The sequence below is a fragment of the Myodes glareolus genome, chromosome 9, assembly GCF_982192425.1.
Source record: "Myodes glareolus chromosome 9, mMyoGla1.1, whole genome shotgun sequence".
NCBI lineage: Eukaryota > Metazoa > Chordata > Mammalia > Rodentia > Cricetidae > Myodes > Myodes glareolus.
Window position 1 is genome coordinate 92841844 of NC_142034.1, and position 16864 is coordinate 92858707.

The following is a 16864-nucleotide window of genomic DNA, read 5'->3' on the forward strand; positions in this document are numbered from 1 at the left end:
TGGACCAGGAAAGCATTCTGAGGACAGCAGTACCCTGAGAGTTGAGGCTTTTTAGTGTCTATACTCAAGTGCACTGTCTTAGGCTGATGTTCAGGTTTTGGTCATTGACTCAAAAACAATCAAGAGTTGTCACTTGACAAATATTCCATTTTAAAGTTTCTTTCTGGGAAATGGATCCTAGAAGCAAATCAGCAGTTATATGTGGTCCATTTTGTAGTCAGAAGACTGAAAAAAAGGACTTGGAAATCAAGTTCTTAATAAACTTAATTCTTTGATCTTTGAATAGGAAAACTGACATTGTTTATTCTGTTCTTGTGTGCTGGCCTTACTATTGAATCTCTACCCTTCTACCTATTTCCCATTGGTACAAGACAAGATTGTTAAAAAATTAAATGTTAAAAATAGAAAAGATCACTAAAGGAGAAAATTAAAAATGATAAACTTTGAATCACCATTGATAAGAAGCTAACTTGACAAAATATATGACTTTTGAACCCTTTGAATTACCAGAGCATGGAGGAAATAAATGTTATATGAATGTAGTTTATAGTAAGTCTAATTGCTAGTATGTTTGGGTTGTGGGCAAGAATACCTGTTTCAGTGGGGTTGAAAAGAAAATGGTGTTTATGCTACTGAGCCCTCAGACTTTGCATTTCATTATCAGCGATCTCTTGAGGCTCTCTTTCCTTCTAAAAGCATATAGAACCTGGGTATCTGTCTCAACACTCTGTACCTGAGTATCAATGCCAATTGATCCAAGTTTATATATTGGCATTTATTTGTGAACCTGTAATTAAATCACAATAAATTAAAAGAAAAAATATGGGTAAAAAAGGGTTGAGATGATTTTAATCCAAAAATTACTGAAATTTACATTTTTCATTTAGGAGTCTAGTTTGCTATACTTTTTCAGGTAAAGTCAGTAGTTATTAAATTTAGTATACCCAAGTCTGTGGTATACTTGGGACCCAGATAACCATGAAGTCTTTTACTAAGCTCTAGTGTCCCGTTAGCAAACACAAGCTTTTTTGACTTACTAAAAGTAACTTTTATAAACGAAGCCACACAGAACCACTGTATATTTTGCTTCTGTTTTCTCTTCATTTTGTGATTGGCAAAATGCAAATTCTGGAAATTCACAAGGCTTCAGTTCCATGAAAAAGAATAACCGAGTAAGTTGTTCTATCCCTATTGTTTATTTTGGCAAATGAAAATGAATAGCTGTAATGGGAAATGGGAAATATCTAAACAAACCTTCAGACAAGGAAGCAGAGAAGGAATATTTCACATGCTTAAAACTCACTCAGAAGCATTCACCCACATGTTGGTTTAGCAATTGCTTTGAGCACCTCTATCCTGTAGATGTGCTTGACAAATAACAATGCAGAAGGGTGGGTAGTACTCCTTAAACCAGTTCTTAACTCCCTAACAGCATGGACACAAAGAAAATATTTCAAAAAAGATAACACCAGCAAGCTTCTGCCATCTCAGGTTCTTCTGGGCAGTCCTGTGGGGGCAAAGTGATAGGACTGTGTAGTCTCACCATTACCCATTTGAGGTAAATGCCGTACTGGGGGCATTTAATCTAAAATAGGTCCTGCCCTTAGGACATTGTCAGAGGACATAGCAGGTAAATGCTTTGTACTGGCTGTGGCTTTGGTAGATGACCCAGGGACAGGCATAGTTCATAGTCTACTGAAAAAAAATTCAACTACTATGGATTGAGATAGTGTGACTTGATTTTGACTTCCAAACCTTGAGTTATACCTCAGATCCACTGCACTTCCAAAAGAAACTGAAGTAAGGGTTTTGATGTTATGTTGCACTTGAAGCCTTAAAAATAGACCAGTCTTCCCTTTTACACATTCTTTGTCTTAGAAAGTCTAATTCTGGCTGTATGTCCTACTTCTCTGGGGACCCAATTGAGAAAAGAAAGTTGAAGAGGGAAAAATCAGCAGGAAAAGGTGGGGAAATAATCAGTTCTGAACTGAGTGGCCCTCTAGAGTAGAATCAAATGTTAAAACACCCTCCCTGAGCCCATAACCCCATTCTCACCCCTGAATCTCTCATCCCAGAGGCAGACCTATAATACTCTCTCCTCTAATGTGGAATTAAACCCGGATGTAACTGCAACTGGACTCCTAAATCTGTAGAGTGTCAGAAAACCATGGGTTCAGTGAATGCTGCTGAGTGTCAAGATGTGGACAAGATAAGGAGGAGTGTCCCTATTTCAGGAAGCATAGTGCAAAGTGATACAGAAAAAGAGCACAGAGAGAAATGTCAGGTTGATCAGAAAATAATCTTGAGTGGAAGTCAAGAAAATAATCTTGAGTCCCATTAGCCTAGAAGTTAGATATCAAAATAAAGTGAGATCCCAGCAAGTAAAAATAAAAGTAAAAGCATGGCAGAGCAGTCTAAGGTGTTTAAGAGATGTTTGTTTGTTGTTTGTTTTAAACAAGTTGAAACTCTGAGTTAAAAAGTAATTAGGAGTTATGTGGGTTCTTAGCATTCTTAAGGGCCTGAGTTTATTACCAAGAACAAAACAACGACAGAAACTGAGTGAAAAGTCATTTAACTGCAGAGAAGGCTACAGAACCCTGCTTGTTAGGTTCCTGTGGAGTCCTCTGGAATGCTGAGTGTTTTTTGAGATAAGGTCTCACTGAATATGAGGCTCATTGACTCAACTGGCTCAATCTGAGACGGATTCAATTGGCTGGAATTGACCTTCAGGGATCTGCCAAACTGATAGAGAGTTATTGTAACAGTGTGGAAAGGTTTACCCTATTAGTTGTCTTAAGTCATAGAGAAGATTAGCTTTCTTTTACACTCATTGCTGTTCTTAATGTGAAGGCTGTTTTAATAGTTTGTACTTTATTAATTAATATGCTTTATTAAGTGATGTCTTCGTTGAATTCTTGTCAGAAATAAAAGTGATGTGGGATTCCCCTCTGTATGTTATGAATATGTTTTATCACCATTGGTTAATGAATAAAGCTGTTTCAGCCAGTGGCTTAAAAGCAGTCTCCAATGAGCTCTATGTACTTTTGTGGGTCTTGATGTTTTGTCTTTTTGTCTTGTGTCCTACTAAATGCAATTTATTTTCCTCTTGTGTAGGTAAATGCTGTGAGAAGGGAGGTTATTAGGAACTGAGCCTTACACATGCTAGTGCTCTGCTACTGTGTTATCTCCAAACCTTAAAATATTTCTTTAAAAATGGTCTGTGATTTTTGTGTTTACAGGATCGCCCCAGGACATTTGACATGCACTCTTTGGAGAGCTCACTCATTGACATAATGAGAGCCGAAAATGATTCCATTAAAGGTAAGCTGAAAAATGGAGCTATTCTATTTTAGTAAATAGTTAATAATGTATTATCTACTTATTCTGGTGAGCAATATCACTATTATAAAGTCATTGTGTCTAGTAAGTTGTATCAATTCTACTCATAAACTTCTTTTTGCTATAAAGTCAAATTATTTGATGGGCATCTGCGGTAGAACCCATCATGATACCAACTAAGAGCACTAAACAAGTTCTTATTACTAAGTGGGCAGTTAACTCAAAGATCATACATACACTGCACTGTGTCTCAGACAAAAGCCTTTTAAGAGCCCTGAGGTTCTTAAATGTGACAGTAGCTATATACTATGTTGTTGGTATGTTGGCAGTTTTTGGCCTAGTTTTACAATTTAAAAAATGCTTCATAGTTTCTGATGAAAATGTTTTATAGTTAATTTTTTCTATATATGGTGATTTTTAAAAAATCCTATTTTTGCTTGGCTTCTGATCTCAAGTCTGTCACTGACTAGATGTGTCACAATCTTGAACAAGGCACCCACTTTCACCAGATCTCTTTCTTTCTTCACCTCAATAAGAGACTCACAGTCACTTGGAGCCTTAAAAGTTAAATACAGATGCATGGACTATGGATTTGTCATGTTATTTTTAATGTCTCAGAGAATTGTCAGAGTAGGTGTTCTTGGGATTCCTTGTGAAAACTACTACACAAAAGGAACCCCTTTTTCCTTGTAAGAATCTCAGCTTACTAGGAACCAGGCTTCTTTGTTTTAAAGAAATTTAGAATGTTTAGTATATTAAGTAAATCCACCCAAATTTTAATACATTTGCTCATTTATGTATTTATTTGGTATTTATGAGGCCACCTTGTGTTGGAGTTAAAGCTTTGCACAGCAGTCCGAATAGCAAGGTAGCCTGTTGCAGTGCTGACTAACCTAGCCCAGTCTTCCCAGAGGTTAGCTTGTCCTACTATTGACACAGTAAGGCCTTTAAGAATAAACTCTCATTTCTTCACGACTATTTTGGCCTATTTTTTTTTCTTTATTTTTGAAATATGATCATATTTACTCCTCTCCACTTTCCCTTCCAGCTGTTTCCATATCCCCCATGAGGACTCTTTGGGTGTCCTAGAGCTTTGTGAAATAATGTGTGGAAATGTGTATCCATCTAATGAGGTCACTTGAAAATAAGGGTATTTGAACTTGTTTAGGAATATTTTGAAGGTCCTTACTGAATACCTCAAGGGATTCTGGGCATAAGTTCCATATGGGAAGAGCTATGATCTTTCCGAATTTTTCAGAGTTTTCTATTTTTAAATATGGCTATAATTCAGCCTTTTCCACATTTCCTTTTCTTGTCATTAAAATGAAGAGAGGCTAAGGCCATTTTGAGCACCAGAAAATTGTACTTTTTCACAGTCACTCAAAAAGAATCTATGTCTATTTCCTATGTCCTATAAGAGATAACCAGTTTGGGGACATGGAATAAAGGGACATGAGGGTTTCTCTCTCATGAAAGAACTTACTTGTAACTTACTTGTGAATTTACAATTACTCCATAAGTTAATTAAGTAAAAGTTTGTAAAAGACTTTTTTTTTACTAGATTCTTACAGCAGTTTTTTTTGTTTTGTTTTGTTTTTGTTTTTTTTTTGTGTTGTTTTGTTTTTTGAGAACCTCTCTTGTACTAGATCAGTGGTTCTCAACCTGTGGGTTGTGACCCCTTTGGGGGTCAAACAACCCTTTCACAGGAATTACCCAAGATCATCAGAAAGCATTACATTACATTACAATTCATAACAGTAGCAAAATTACGGCTATGAAGTAGCCATGAAAATAATTTTCTGGTTGGGAGTCACCACAACATGAGGGATGTATTAAAGGGTTGCAGCATTAGGAGGGTTGAGAACCACTGCACTAGATGCAGGGAAATGTGGGGAGAACAGCAATAGATACAATTTGTTATGTTCCATTTCTAGGAAGCAAGCCTCTGACTAGTACTTAAACATAAAGAGTTTTTCATACATTGTATAATTAACTGAAGGATTTATCAGTTTTAGTCAACATATTTAAAGTTAATTTTTCTTTTTTTTGTTTGATAAGGTATTATTGCTTAAATTCCACTTTTATTTCATATTCCATATAAAATTTATTCTCACTGATATTTACTTATGTCTCTTCAGATGGTTCTGTATGGAAAATCAAAAGTTAAGTGACAGAAAAAAGTTATGTGTAGATGGTCTAATCTGGGAGCATAAGGAATTTATGGAATCATGATTTGTAAGAGGCAGCATGGCAGAATGAAAAGAACATTTAAACTCTAGATTTAAACTGTCCTCACAGCTGTGCTGATGTTTGTGAGATTTAAATGGCAGCATGTGTCTGTCAAAGTCAACATATTGCCTGACTCTAGAAGACACTCGAGAATTGATGTGGCTCTTACTGGAATCTGCTAAGTGTTTCATCATGTTCATTACGTGAGGAAGCTTGCTTCAGTTTAAGTTTCAGTAGTAAATAAACTTCACATTTTTTTCTTCAAAAAATCAAGGAGGAATCTATAGATGAAGGCATACCCTAAAATGCCAGTTTATAATTCTGCTTGGCTCCAAAAAGTTCTGAACATTGTGTCAGTGTAGTCTTCACCAGTAGAACGGCAACTCTGTCCAGGGCGGTACTTCATCTCCTGTGAACTCTTCTCTGAGCTGGAGAGTTTCACACTGCTGTGCTTGATTTGAATAGTAAGTCTGTCTTCAGATGTTGTTTAAAAGTGATCATTACCTCTTAACGCCTTGAAAACAATTCACTGTCCTCTAAATCAGGCACTAAGTCCTCTGGCTAACCCATGTGTAAGTCATCCACCTAGTGCTCCTTCCTCAGAAACAGAGTGCAGAAAATCATCGTTTGTTCTGTGAGAGCATCGTACCTCTTAGAAAATGTAAATTTTAACTTGAGATTAGTGCTAAGATTTAATCATACAAAGGCCATTTTTTTATTTGGGCTAATTTTGTAATAAAGTAATTTCATAGAATATGAATAATTTCATTTATTTTATCTCTTATCTGTGGTTCCTCATAGATGTGTCTGTGTTTAAATCATAAAGCCTAAAATTAACTTTGGAATGATAACATGAGTCATTGTTGCAGCATATATTAGTTTAAATGAGAAAAAAATATAAAGGAGAATTTGTATTTTCCATTTGGGAAAATATTGTCTTTATACAGGGGCTTAAATTTTTTATTTTTCTATCAACAAATAAGATACTTGTTATATCTAGGGGCCTTCAAAGATAGGTTTTGAATTTTCTTATGAATGTGTTGTTGATTCTAGCTGATTTCTTTAAACTTTTAACAGATGTTCAAGAGGAGGACGTAACCTTCATTTGATCATGCATATCAGAGCTTTTGTGATTCAAAATAATTTTTTAAATACTGTTTTAAAAGAATTTTTAAGTTGCTGTCATTTGCTCCATGGTAGGGGCTCAGCTGTGTGGGGGGAAAAAAAGGGACCTCCCTGTTCTTTATCTTTGTGTCATCGCTGAGGTCAGCTGGCAAGTCCTTAGGTTATTTTTATCCTGGAAACTGTGTATTGCCTTCTCCAGAACCAGTGCCAGTGACAATCCACAGAAGCTTGTCCCCAGAGACCAATTTTGTTTTCTTTCCTCCACACCCAGACTCATATGCCAAGTGCCTGAGTCTTTGAGTTTTGATCTCCCCACGTGGCACCTTGAGCATGGTCATAATGCTGTTAGATAATCAGAACCGAGCAATGCTCACCTGTTTATATGTTCTGGTGATTGTTTGGGGGAATACTAATGTTCACTTTTTTTTTCTTGCACATGACATTGGCATTTATTATTTAGAAATGGAGCAGCAGATTGAAGCCAAACTTTAGCACAGCTGTTTTCAGCCTTCTGAAGCACAGGTTGGACACATGAAGTAGTCATGAAATGTGTTCTCATATGTATAGTAGGAAGGACCTCTGACAATCAGGGAATTCCCCCCACCCCAATGTGTGCAAGGAATTAAGGAAAGTAGGAATAAAGTAGGAAGTAGTTTATGGAATGGAGTCAGATGTTTTGGCTAGAGACAAAATTAGTACTTAAAACGTGTAGAACAATTCCATTTCATGTTAGTGGTTGAATATTTTAAATCTGATATATAAAATCAATTCAATATCCAGTATGCTCCATCTCACTAGAAAGTCAAATTGACAGCAAGATTACTGCAGGAGCAAATGCAGTCCATATGTCATTGCATCACTGCAGGTGTTCTTGAGATAGTTAACTAAACTATGAGTCAATATCATATTTTACCTTTGAATGTAATGAAAATGGAGTCCTTTGCATTGTTTTAGAGTAAATCTTGCTTTCAATTTTTGGAAGGAATGGGACTTGACATACTTACCAACAATGATTCCTGTGTGTCAGGCATGAAATCTAAATTTCATGTAAGCAATACTAAATCTACATGTAAGCAATAATAATTGTTTGTAGTACCTGTTTACATATCCCTTCATGCCTAAGGAGCCTGTTAGATATACATGTGATGGGCCCTTAGTATACTGTTAAACATGTTTCTGCCTCACTTACTTTTTATACATTTCATCTCATAAGGATTTATTTTAAGAACTGTGGATTTAGTATAGGAGTCTTCTACATTTAATTCCTGATTGCTAATGGTGTTGTGACCTTCTACTTTAAACATTTTTGATGTTTTTCTCCTTCTTTATATATAAAATTTCAGGGTCTCTCCCCTACTGATTTCATCACTGCACTTAAAAAAAATGTGTGGGTAAGGGGTGATTTCATTTGTGCCTCTTTGTTGCTGAGGAAAAGAATTTATAATGATCTCTTTAGAAGACAATCATGAAATTCAGTTGAAATTTAGTGCACAAAACTTGCTTCATTAATTTCATAAGAGGTTTTTATGTCTTTATGAAAGAGTGATGGTTAGGATAATTGTGTAAATTCTTTATCTTTGTCATTGAGAGGAAATAAATTTAGTGCTACCTTTGGGAAAAGATTGAATAATAACTGGCAAACTTTTATATACAGTTGCCTCAATATTCTTATAATCCAAATTGTAATCACTTAGTTCTCTATTTTAGAGAAAAGATAGTATATACTGATATGTCGAAGCCTCAGACTTAATTTCATATAGGTACTGACTCTGCAGCCTTAGAGAATTATAGACTACATGAGAGCGGTTGAACAAGGATTACAATTGGTCATTTATTTGTGTGATGTGTTATAAACCTGAAATAGTTTGGCCATAAACAAAAATTTCAAAAATTCAAGGAGTTGCCATAAAACAGGCTGTGGCTTTAACATTATAGTGCTTAATTTTCAGTTAGAAATGTGTGTGTGGGCTTGTGTGTGTGTGTGTGTGTGTGTGTGTGTGTGTCTGTAGGTGTAGTATTTGCCCCTTTTCTATTTAAATATGTTGGCCTCTGTCTATATGAAGACAGAGTGAAGATAGCACCCTAACTTCTACCAACTTTTAAAGGGTTAGATACTTTCTTTAAGGAGCATATAATAGATAATTGCATGAAGAACCAAAAAGAACAGTGCAAAACACAAATAATTTATTTTGGATTCATAAACAAATTTCTCCTCCCAATTAAATTACTATTTATGTTATCTAGTGTCTTCTGGAAAATTGGGGGAATCATAAATATTACATGTTTTTAGAATTCAGATTCAGCCAAGCAGCTTCCCTGCTTATGGAACTCCGCCTTCCTGAGAACACTGCTTTCTTCTTGTCCTCTTTGGACCATACCAAGTAACTCAAAGCAGCTGAGCAGGGGAGTGGTTGAGGTTCCAAAGTAGAAAATTGCCTTACTTCTAAAAGTCTCTTGAGTAATGGAATGAGAGACATAGTAAGGAGTATAATTTCAACTGGACTACAATTAACTGTGGCTGTGGCTGTTTTGAAATGAAGGGTGTTTCCTCTCCTGCACTCTCCCTTTACTAGCTGGGGACATGGAACATCCTGAATAGCCTTCTCTTTGGCTGGTGGGGCCTAAGGACAGGGCCTCAGCTGTGTGTGTGGGGGGGGGGGGGGCAACATCACCATGAGGAAGAGGAGATGGGTGGGTTTCTTTGGATCACTGCTGGGGAAGGGCCTGCTGTACTCAGTTTTCAGAGTTACTTCTGATCAGGATTTATTGAATACCTCAAGCCCTGTGTCAGCAGGGGTAGTCTTTGAACATGCTGGTATAATCTTTCAGATTTAGAGGTTCCAATGTTGTTTCTGTCTGTCTGAAAGGAAGAAAGAAAGAAAGAAAGAAAGAAAGAAAGAAAGAAAGAAAGAAAGAAAGAAAGAAAGAAAGAAAGAAAGAAAGGAAAAAGCCCTAGGGGAGGAGGTGGGAATTGCCTAGGAGAGAGGAAAATGTGATGTTGAATGTTGATTTTTCTGGTAGAATTGAATTGGTGTCATCGCCACTGTGCCTCTGAACTGAACCACAGTTGCACACATTCTCTTCACCCCTCAGATCCACTCGTGTTCTGCTTGCATACATGGAATGAAAGCAGTGTTCTTCTCTCTTCTGTCCCATACATCTATGGTAGAAGATGTACCATACATCTATCATACATCTATGATAGAATACTTGAAACTTATTTCTATTCTGAAAATCTCATAGGCAGATGTCACAGAGCAAGAATTTATCTTATGTCATCCATGGTGTGAGGTCATAATTGCTTGAGCAGTCCCCTTATTATTTTTTTTTCTTGAACAATGAACCCAGAGAATCCTAATTTGAGTCTGAAAATTGAGTGGTCACAATCATCTTAAAACATTGGTGCAACTCCGATTTTACTTGGGTGGCGGGTGAGGGTAGAGGGCTGGGGGGCCTGGAAGTCATATTAAACCTTTTATGTTATTAAAAGGTTAACGATCCTAAGCATTTTCAAAAAGATTAATTTATCTTATAACATTGTTCTTTTCAGTTTCACTAAGGCTCCTATATCCTATGGCTGTTGTGACTTAATTTTGTTTGACATTCAGAGGGGCCGTGGAGGGGAAGGATTGCTAAAGGCATAAACCAAATTTGGTAAACACTTCTGAAATAAGTACTAGTAAGGTAACACATTGGCAGATAATTTCCTTTACAGTTTTACACTATTACCATAAGTAGTGAGTGCAGCTTATATAAGCATGGATTTACCAGATGATTGTCAAAAATCATAATAGTCTCCATTTACAAGTGAAAGCTGAGTGACATTTTGAAGTTTTCAGGCATTGTCAGCAGTTTGTGAATGATAAATATTAGAGACTCCCACTGTGTAAAAGAGAAAGGGGCCCAGAATCACAGAGCTCCATGCTGCTGTCACCTCCTATCCACATTAATGTGTATGTTAATGTATGTTGTACATCTTTTGATAGCATCACTTATTTTTCTATTTTTTTCTTCTCAAAAGTTTCTATGAAACTTTTATATGGAGGTATTTTTGCTAGCTCATTTCCTGACAGCTTCTAAAATAATCACGTATGCAAATACCTATTTAATAAGTGCTTTGTTGTCTCTAGCAGTCCTCAGACCTTGATCATGTTGTGTAGTTCTGGCCTATGTTATTGGGGGGGGGGGGAGTCTTTGGCAAAGGTTGCCTGGTTCATACCTGTCATAAGGACATCCCGATTCCTTTTGCGGTTAACTTAGCTGCAGCAAGAAAAGAACAATCTAGTGTGGGAAGAAATGACTTCCTGGATTCAGATCTGAATCCCTGTAAAAAATCAATAGTGGTCACATGCCCACCGGTTAACCCCCATACTGCAGGGTGTAGAGAAAGGGATTGCTTGGCTTTGTTGGCCTTCAGTTTAGCTTCAGGCTCAGGCTCAGAAGGAGACTGGTCTTAGAAGAATAAGGCAGGAGAATGATAGAACAGGATACCTGATGTCCTCCTCTGGCCTCTGTGTGAGCACCACTTGCATTCACACTACAATAACGCACGCGCACGCGCGCACACACACACACACACACACACACACACACAATATACTCATACACATGCATGAATTTTTTTAAAAATTCCTGATCTTCATGGAATATTTAAATATCATGTACAGTTAATTATCAGTTATTTGTGTCTTTTTTATTTCATGGTGCCCACGTACTCAGTACTAAAACTTAGAAAGAAAGCAAAAATCAATGAATTTGTTGCTGTTCAGCAGTACAATTTGAATAAACTTAACTAGTTTTAAGCTAGTTACTACTTTGAAAAAGTAAAATACATTGAGATGGCAATGCTGCCTCTTGAGCTTCATTTTTCTAATTGGCTGGTTCTGGATTCAGTCCACACCCAATTCTAAAAACTGGACTTTGTTTTATTCTGAGTTATACCTGGTAAGCAGCCCATTAAGAACATTAGTCAGACTCTGAAGAGAGCTTAGAGGGGTGGATGACAGTTGCTATCCATCAGAAAAGAGGAGAGGTCAGCCAATTAGAAGACCCCTTATTTAGTGCCTGAGAAACTAGCAATGTAGTGCAAATCTTTGTTCTAATAGTAGTTTAACTTGAAACAAGTCTTACAGTGTCTACTGGCTGTAGAATTCCAAATAATAAATATCTGGCATGATTGAGTAAATAGAGGTGTTTAAGCCAACTGAACCCACCCCAATGATCAGATATTAAGAAATAATAAGAAACACATTTGAGATTGTGTTCAGACCTGACTCTCTGGTTACAAGTTGGTGGCTTTCATCTAGACCTCACCTATAAATGAAAGGAAGCTAACAATATTTAAATTGCCATCAGCAGTTCTACACACTAAGTTAGAAGATTTGACAGTGTTTAGTATTGAGTAACTTGCAGGAAGGATATAATCAGAAACCAGTCGGGGTTAAATCAGTTATGTGAAGGTTTTCCCTTAAGCGGTTGTTTAAATGTGATCTCATGGAAGGTTTCTTTCTGTTCGGCACTTATGTACCATGGATCTCTTTAGCCATGGGGTTATTTGATGGAGTCTGTGAATTCGTTAGTGACCAAGTATACTAGTTCAATGATAAATAGGTCACTTCCTATATTAGTTACTTTTCTATTGTTGTGATAAAACACCATGATCAAAGCAACTTGTAGAACAGTGGATCTCAACCTGTGGATCATGACCATCAGAAGGCACATATTTCTGATATTCTTACATTCTGGGACACTGCTCAGTAGCAATTACAGTTAGGAAGTAGCAACAAAAATAACTTTATGGTTGTGGATCACCACAACACGAGGAACTGTATTAAAGGCTTGCAGCATTGGGCAGGTTGAGAACCACTGAGATAGAAGGAAGGGATAATTTGGACTTTTGCTTCCAGAGGGTTAGAGTCCATGATGGTAGCAGGAATAGCTAAGAGCTTACATCTCAAACCATAAGCAGGAAGCAGAAAGCACACTGGGAATGGCACAAGGCTATTAAACCTTGAAGCCCATTTCCAGTGACTGACAGATCTCCTCCAACCTCAGCCTCCCTACACAGCTCTCCCAACTGGAAACCAAACATTGAAATGTCTGAACCTATGGGGGACATTCCCATTCAAACCACCACACTTGCATATGCATAGTTGCTTTCTAGAAGCATATGAATGCTGATATAATGCAATTAAATTACATTTAAAGATGTTGCTGAGTTCTTACTGTTAGTAAGGTGTTAGTTGTTTTGTTTGTATTTTCTGGGTCTTTGTTATCATGTAGTGAAGCCACTATGAAATAGGATATGAGATAGTTTTAGAGAACTTCTCTAATTGTTCTGCTTTATGCTTCTGCTGTTAGGATGTTCTCTGGTATGCAAAAGAACATAGTACTATAAAGGAATAATAACTAGAGGAAGAAGTAAGGAGGATGAAAATGCATAGGTCACTTACCTTATATTGTCATCTCCAGCAAATAGTATTTTGGAGCTTTGTTTCTATATTTGAAGCTGTGTTTGTCATTTGAGAAAGGACTAGGCGAATAGGGACACTCTGGCATGATGCGACAGAGCCATATGGCTCGGAGGTACCCTTCATTGAGCTCCTGCCTCTATTCTAGCTTTCCAAAGACTATTCTGTAAGATACCCTTTCACTGTATGTTTCTTCTTGGAAGTAAGCTGGACATTCTCCATGGACAGCAGTATTGACGCACACATCCAAAGGGAAGGGCACTACCGGCACTTCTTTTTCATTCTCTGCTCTTTGGAGAATTAACTCCAACCTAAATCCTCACAGAAACTTTTTCTTTGAATTTTGTAATCTCTATTTCATAATCAAAAACAGGTAAAGCCCATATAGGTAAAACAACTTTTGTAAAGTTACTCTACTTCCCAGTAAGGGAGAGATGGTCAACATAGGAAACCTGGAAGCCTCGTGCCTCAAATTCAGTGACTCAGGCATTTGTTTTGTGGCCACCAAGAAAGAAATAAAAAATGTAAGAAGATATAAGCAATTATGGCTTTGCATGCTTCCATGGGGTAGGCATTAATATTTCCTAGCTTCAGTTTAGGCATTCAATTTAAAATTTGTATTTTAGCATGATTCATGATGAATTTCTATAGAAGGAGTATGGTTCTCACACTGACTGACTTTCTGTTACAGAGTGGAGACTGGTGTTCTGTCTATCCTCTGACCCATGACTCTGATTCCTCAGGCTGTTCTGGCGCTTATATAAACAGCCTGTTAACACCCCAGGTGACTCAGGCCCATGACTTTCCCTTCCCACCCACTTGTTTGTCTGTTTTTATACTTTTCTGCCCATTAGATTTCCTCCTCCCCTCCTTTTTAACCAACTATGGCTGATTTAATTTGGACAAAAAATATGCCCTTTTTTTAAACTAAATTTTTGTCATTAATCATTGGTATCATAACATCCTCTTAAGGCAAGTTATCCTGTTGCTAGTCTTCTCATTGCAGCAGCCAGAGCAAAAGGCTTCTGGCGAGGGTAAAAATAGCTTTCCTGCTTGCTGGTTTGTTGTTAGCTTTCCTGGCAGTCGGAAATCTTTTGAATTCCTTAATTAGGTCAGCTTCTTGGTAGCTCTCTGCAGACATTCCCTTCTGCCTGGAATTCTTAGTTGCTTTTAGACCTTGCAAGTTTACAGCTGCCTTGAATTACAGTCAGGTAGTCTTTCATTCTGTAGAAATGTGTTCCTTTGACTTTTACAATCTGTTTTCCACTGCTTTATCAGAATTTAAAATTTGAATTTGAGCTTTTGGTACAAAAAGAAGGTGCCCCTTGTTTTTATTAACACTGGAAACTTAAGATGAGTTTTGAAGTTTCCCTTTTTCCTAAACTCCTTCTGCTACTGTGCTAGTTATAACAAAAGTCAGGCGCTTGAGTTTTGTCTTCTTTCTTTTCTCAGAGAAGAATTACTTCCTGTTTGTAACCAAAGATACTAGCAAATTTCCGTTTCTCTGAAGCCAAAAGATTCCCTAGATTACTACTGCCTTCTCCAGAATTCCAGTGTAGTTCTTATTAGCCGGCAGAAACTGCCCTGCTCCCTTTTTCTCACAGGTGGAAAATGGCTGCTTATCTTTGGCTGTTGTTGAAGAGGGGAAAGGAATTGCTGTTAATTGCTGAATCACTACACCATGGGGCAGAGGGGTCTTATCACTCTACAGAGGTTATTTTAGGACTAGCCCACAGTCCTATAGATGCCTATAGATGGAAATAAGGACGTCTGTGTCCCTAATATTCAGCAATATGAAGCAAATTTCAATGCAAGACTATGATTTTACCCTTTTTCCTGTATCCTCCAAGGCAGAGAAATCACCACTTGCTGGCTTTATTTTTTTCATTCATCCAGCAGCTGATTATTGAGTATTTTTCTGTGCTCAGGCTCTGTAATGCAAGACTCAAAGTCTGTTTTCCAAGAGTTTTGCTACCGTACAGGAAGAGTTAGCTTAAAAAGGAGTGTGACAATTATTTTAATTGTCAGCCTGACACAAACAAAATCACCTGTGAAGGGAGAGCCAGTGAGGAACTACCTAGTTTGGCCTGTGAGATACCAAAAGTGGGAAGACCCATCCTGAATGTGGGTGAGAATACTTTAATGGTCTAGGCCCTGAACTGAGTGACTAGGAGAGCTAGCTGAGCACTGGGAAGCATGAGTGCTTTTGTTCTCTGATTGCTCTCAACTTTGGATGTCCTTCAACTTCCTGCTCTCTTAATTTTTCCACAACAATGGCTTATAACCTAGAATTAAGAGCAAGTAAATCTTTTTTTCCCTAAGTTCCTGTCTGAAGTGTTTTATGACAGCAACAGGAAATGAAACTAAGACACACAGTAACATGGTATGAGAGGTGCTGTGGACCACACAGGGTTATCTGAACAGAGTTTGGATGGCACAAAACTGGGAAGACTTCATAGGAAATAAGGCCAGTAGGGAACTGCCTGTAGCAGGGCAGGGATGGTAGAGGGAATGGAGTTAGAATTTGAGTGGTGAGACATTGGGACTCAGAGAAGAGAGGGGACATTCCACAGAGAAGGTACCCTGGATGAGGTTATGAGTTAGTAGGTCTGAATGCCTGGTGGATCTAGTAAGAGGGCAGACAGGAAAGAATACAAATGTAGGGATTTTTTTCTGGCCTTCACCCTGACAGTCACATTCATCCCATAGAGGGCTTTTGTTTAGCCTGAACTCTCTGTGTATATAGCGGGTTTTAAACGTGTCTTCAGAAAAGAACAAAAGTCTGCAGCTGGCGTCAGTGCCAGTTCTTCCTTTGTGATTTTACATAGAAATGCTACGAACAGTTGGTTACAGGATAGATCAGGAAACCGAGTAAGGTTATGGACTTTGATTGTTAAGCAGTCTTTTTATCATAAGTCATAGAGCAGAGTGAGTACACTGCATTAGGTCATACTGACATTGGTTCTACATTTATGTAAACACACAGCTGGCATCATAACCAGTGAATTTATAATGGACCTTTAGCTTTTGTTGTATGTTCTCCAGGTATCCACAGCACCATCTTACTACAAGTATCTGGCAGTGTTAATTAAAAACAAAAAGTTTGTAAAGGCCATGTGTTACCTTTAATAAGTATTTGTGACAGTATAGCTTTTGGTTAGTCATGAACTAAATAAAATTAATCACTCTCAGACTTAAGAGGGATGTTCTTAATCAAGCAACTACTACAATGTTTGTGTCCATATACACATATGTATGCATATGTGTATATGGAAGGGTTTTTTTTTAGAGTACTTATGTTATTCTAGCTTGAGCCAGCTTTAAAAATAAACTTAGAATTTCATGCTACTTGGAATTTTGTAGGACCACATTGGCTATGTTCTAGACAGCAAAGCCATTATTTCTTATGTAACTTGGCTTGTACCTTGTCACAAATGATGACTCCAAAGAAGAGAAGGTCATACATAATATGATATCTAACGTTAATCATTTTCTGCTGAATCATATGTGGCAATAATAACTGGGTTTCTCATTGGAAAATAAGTTCTAATTATGAAAGTAACCTGTGCATTTATTACTAATAAACTAGAACATTGCCTTTTATCTCCTTGACAAGCTTGCTTAGTCCTAAAAGAACATGATACACATTGTTCTTTAGAATAGTCTCCTCTTATTAACTCTAAGTTCATCATTTGCTAAGT

General features: G+C 37.4%; 1 protein-coding gene across 4 annotated transcripts in view; it reads left to right on the forward strand.

Annotated features, from left to right (window-relative positions):
• Cpeb4 (cytoplasmic polyadenylation element binding protein 4) overlaps window positions 1–16864 on the forward strand; it is a 58899-nt gene that overhangs the window by 15409 nt on the left and 26626 nt on the right. For all 4 annotated transcript variants that reach the window (XM_048436052.3, XM_085694829.2, XM_048436053.3 and 1 more), the window contains exon 2: window positions 3240–3321. In XM_048436052.3, the coding sequence (XP_048292009.1) occupies window positions 3240–3321 (82 nt within the window). The remainder of the gene's footprint in view (window positions 1–3239; window positions 3322–16864) is intronic.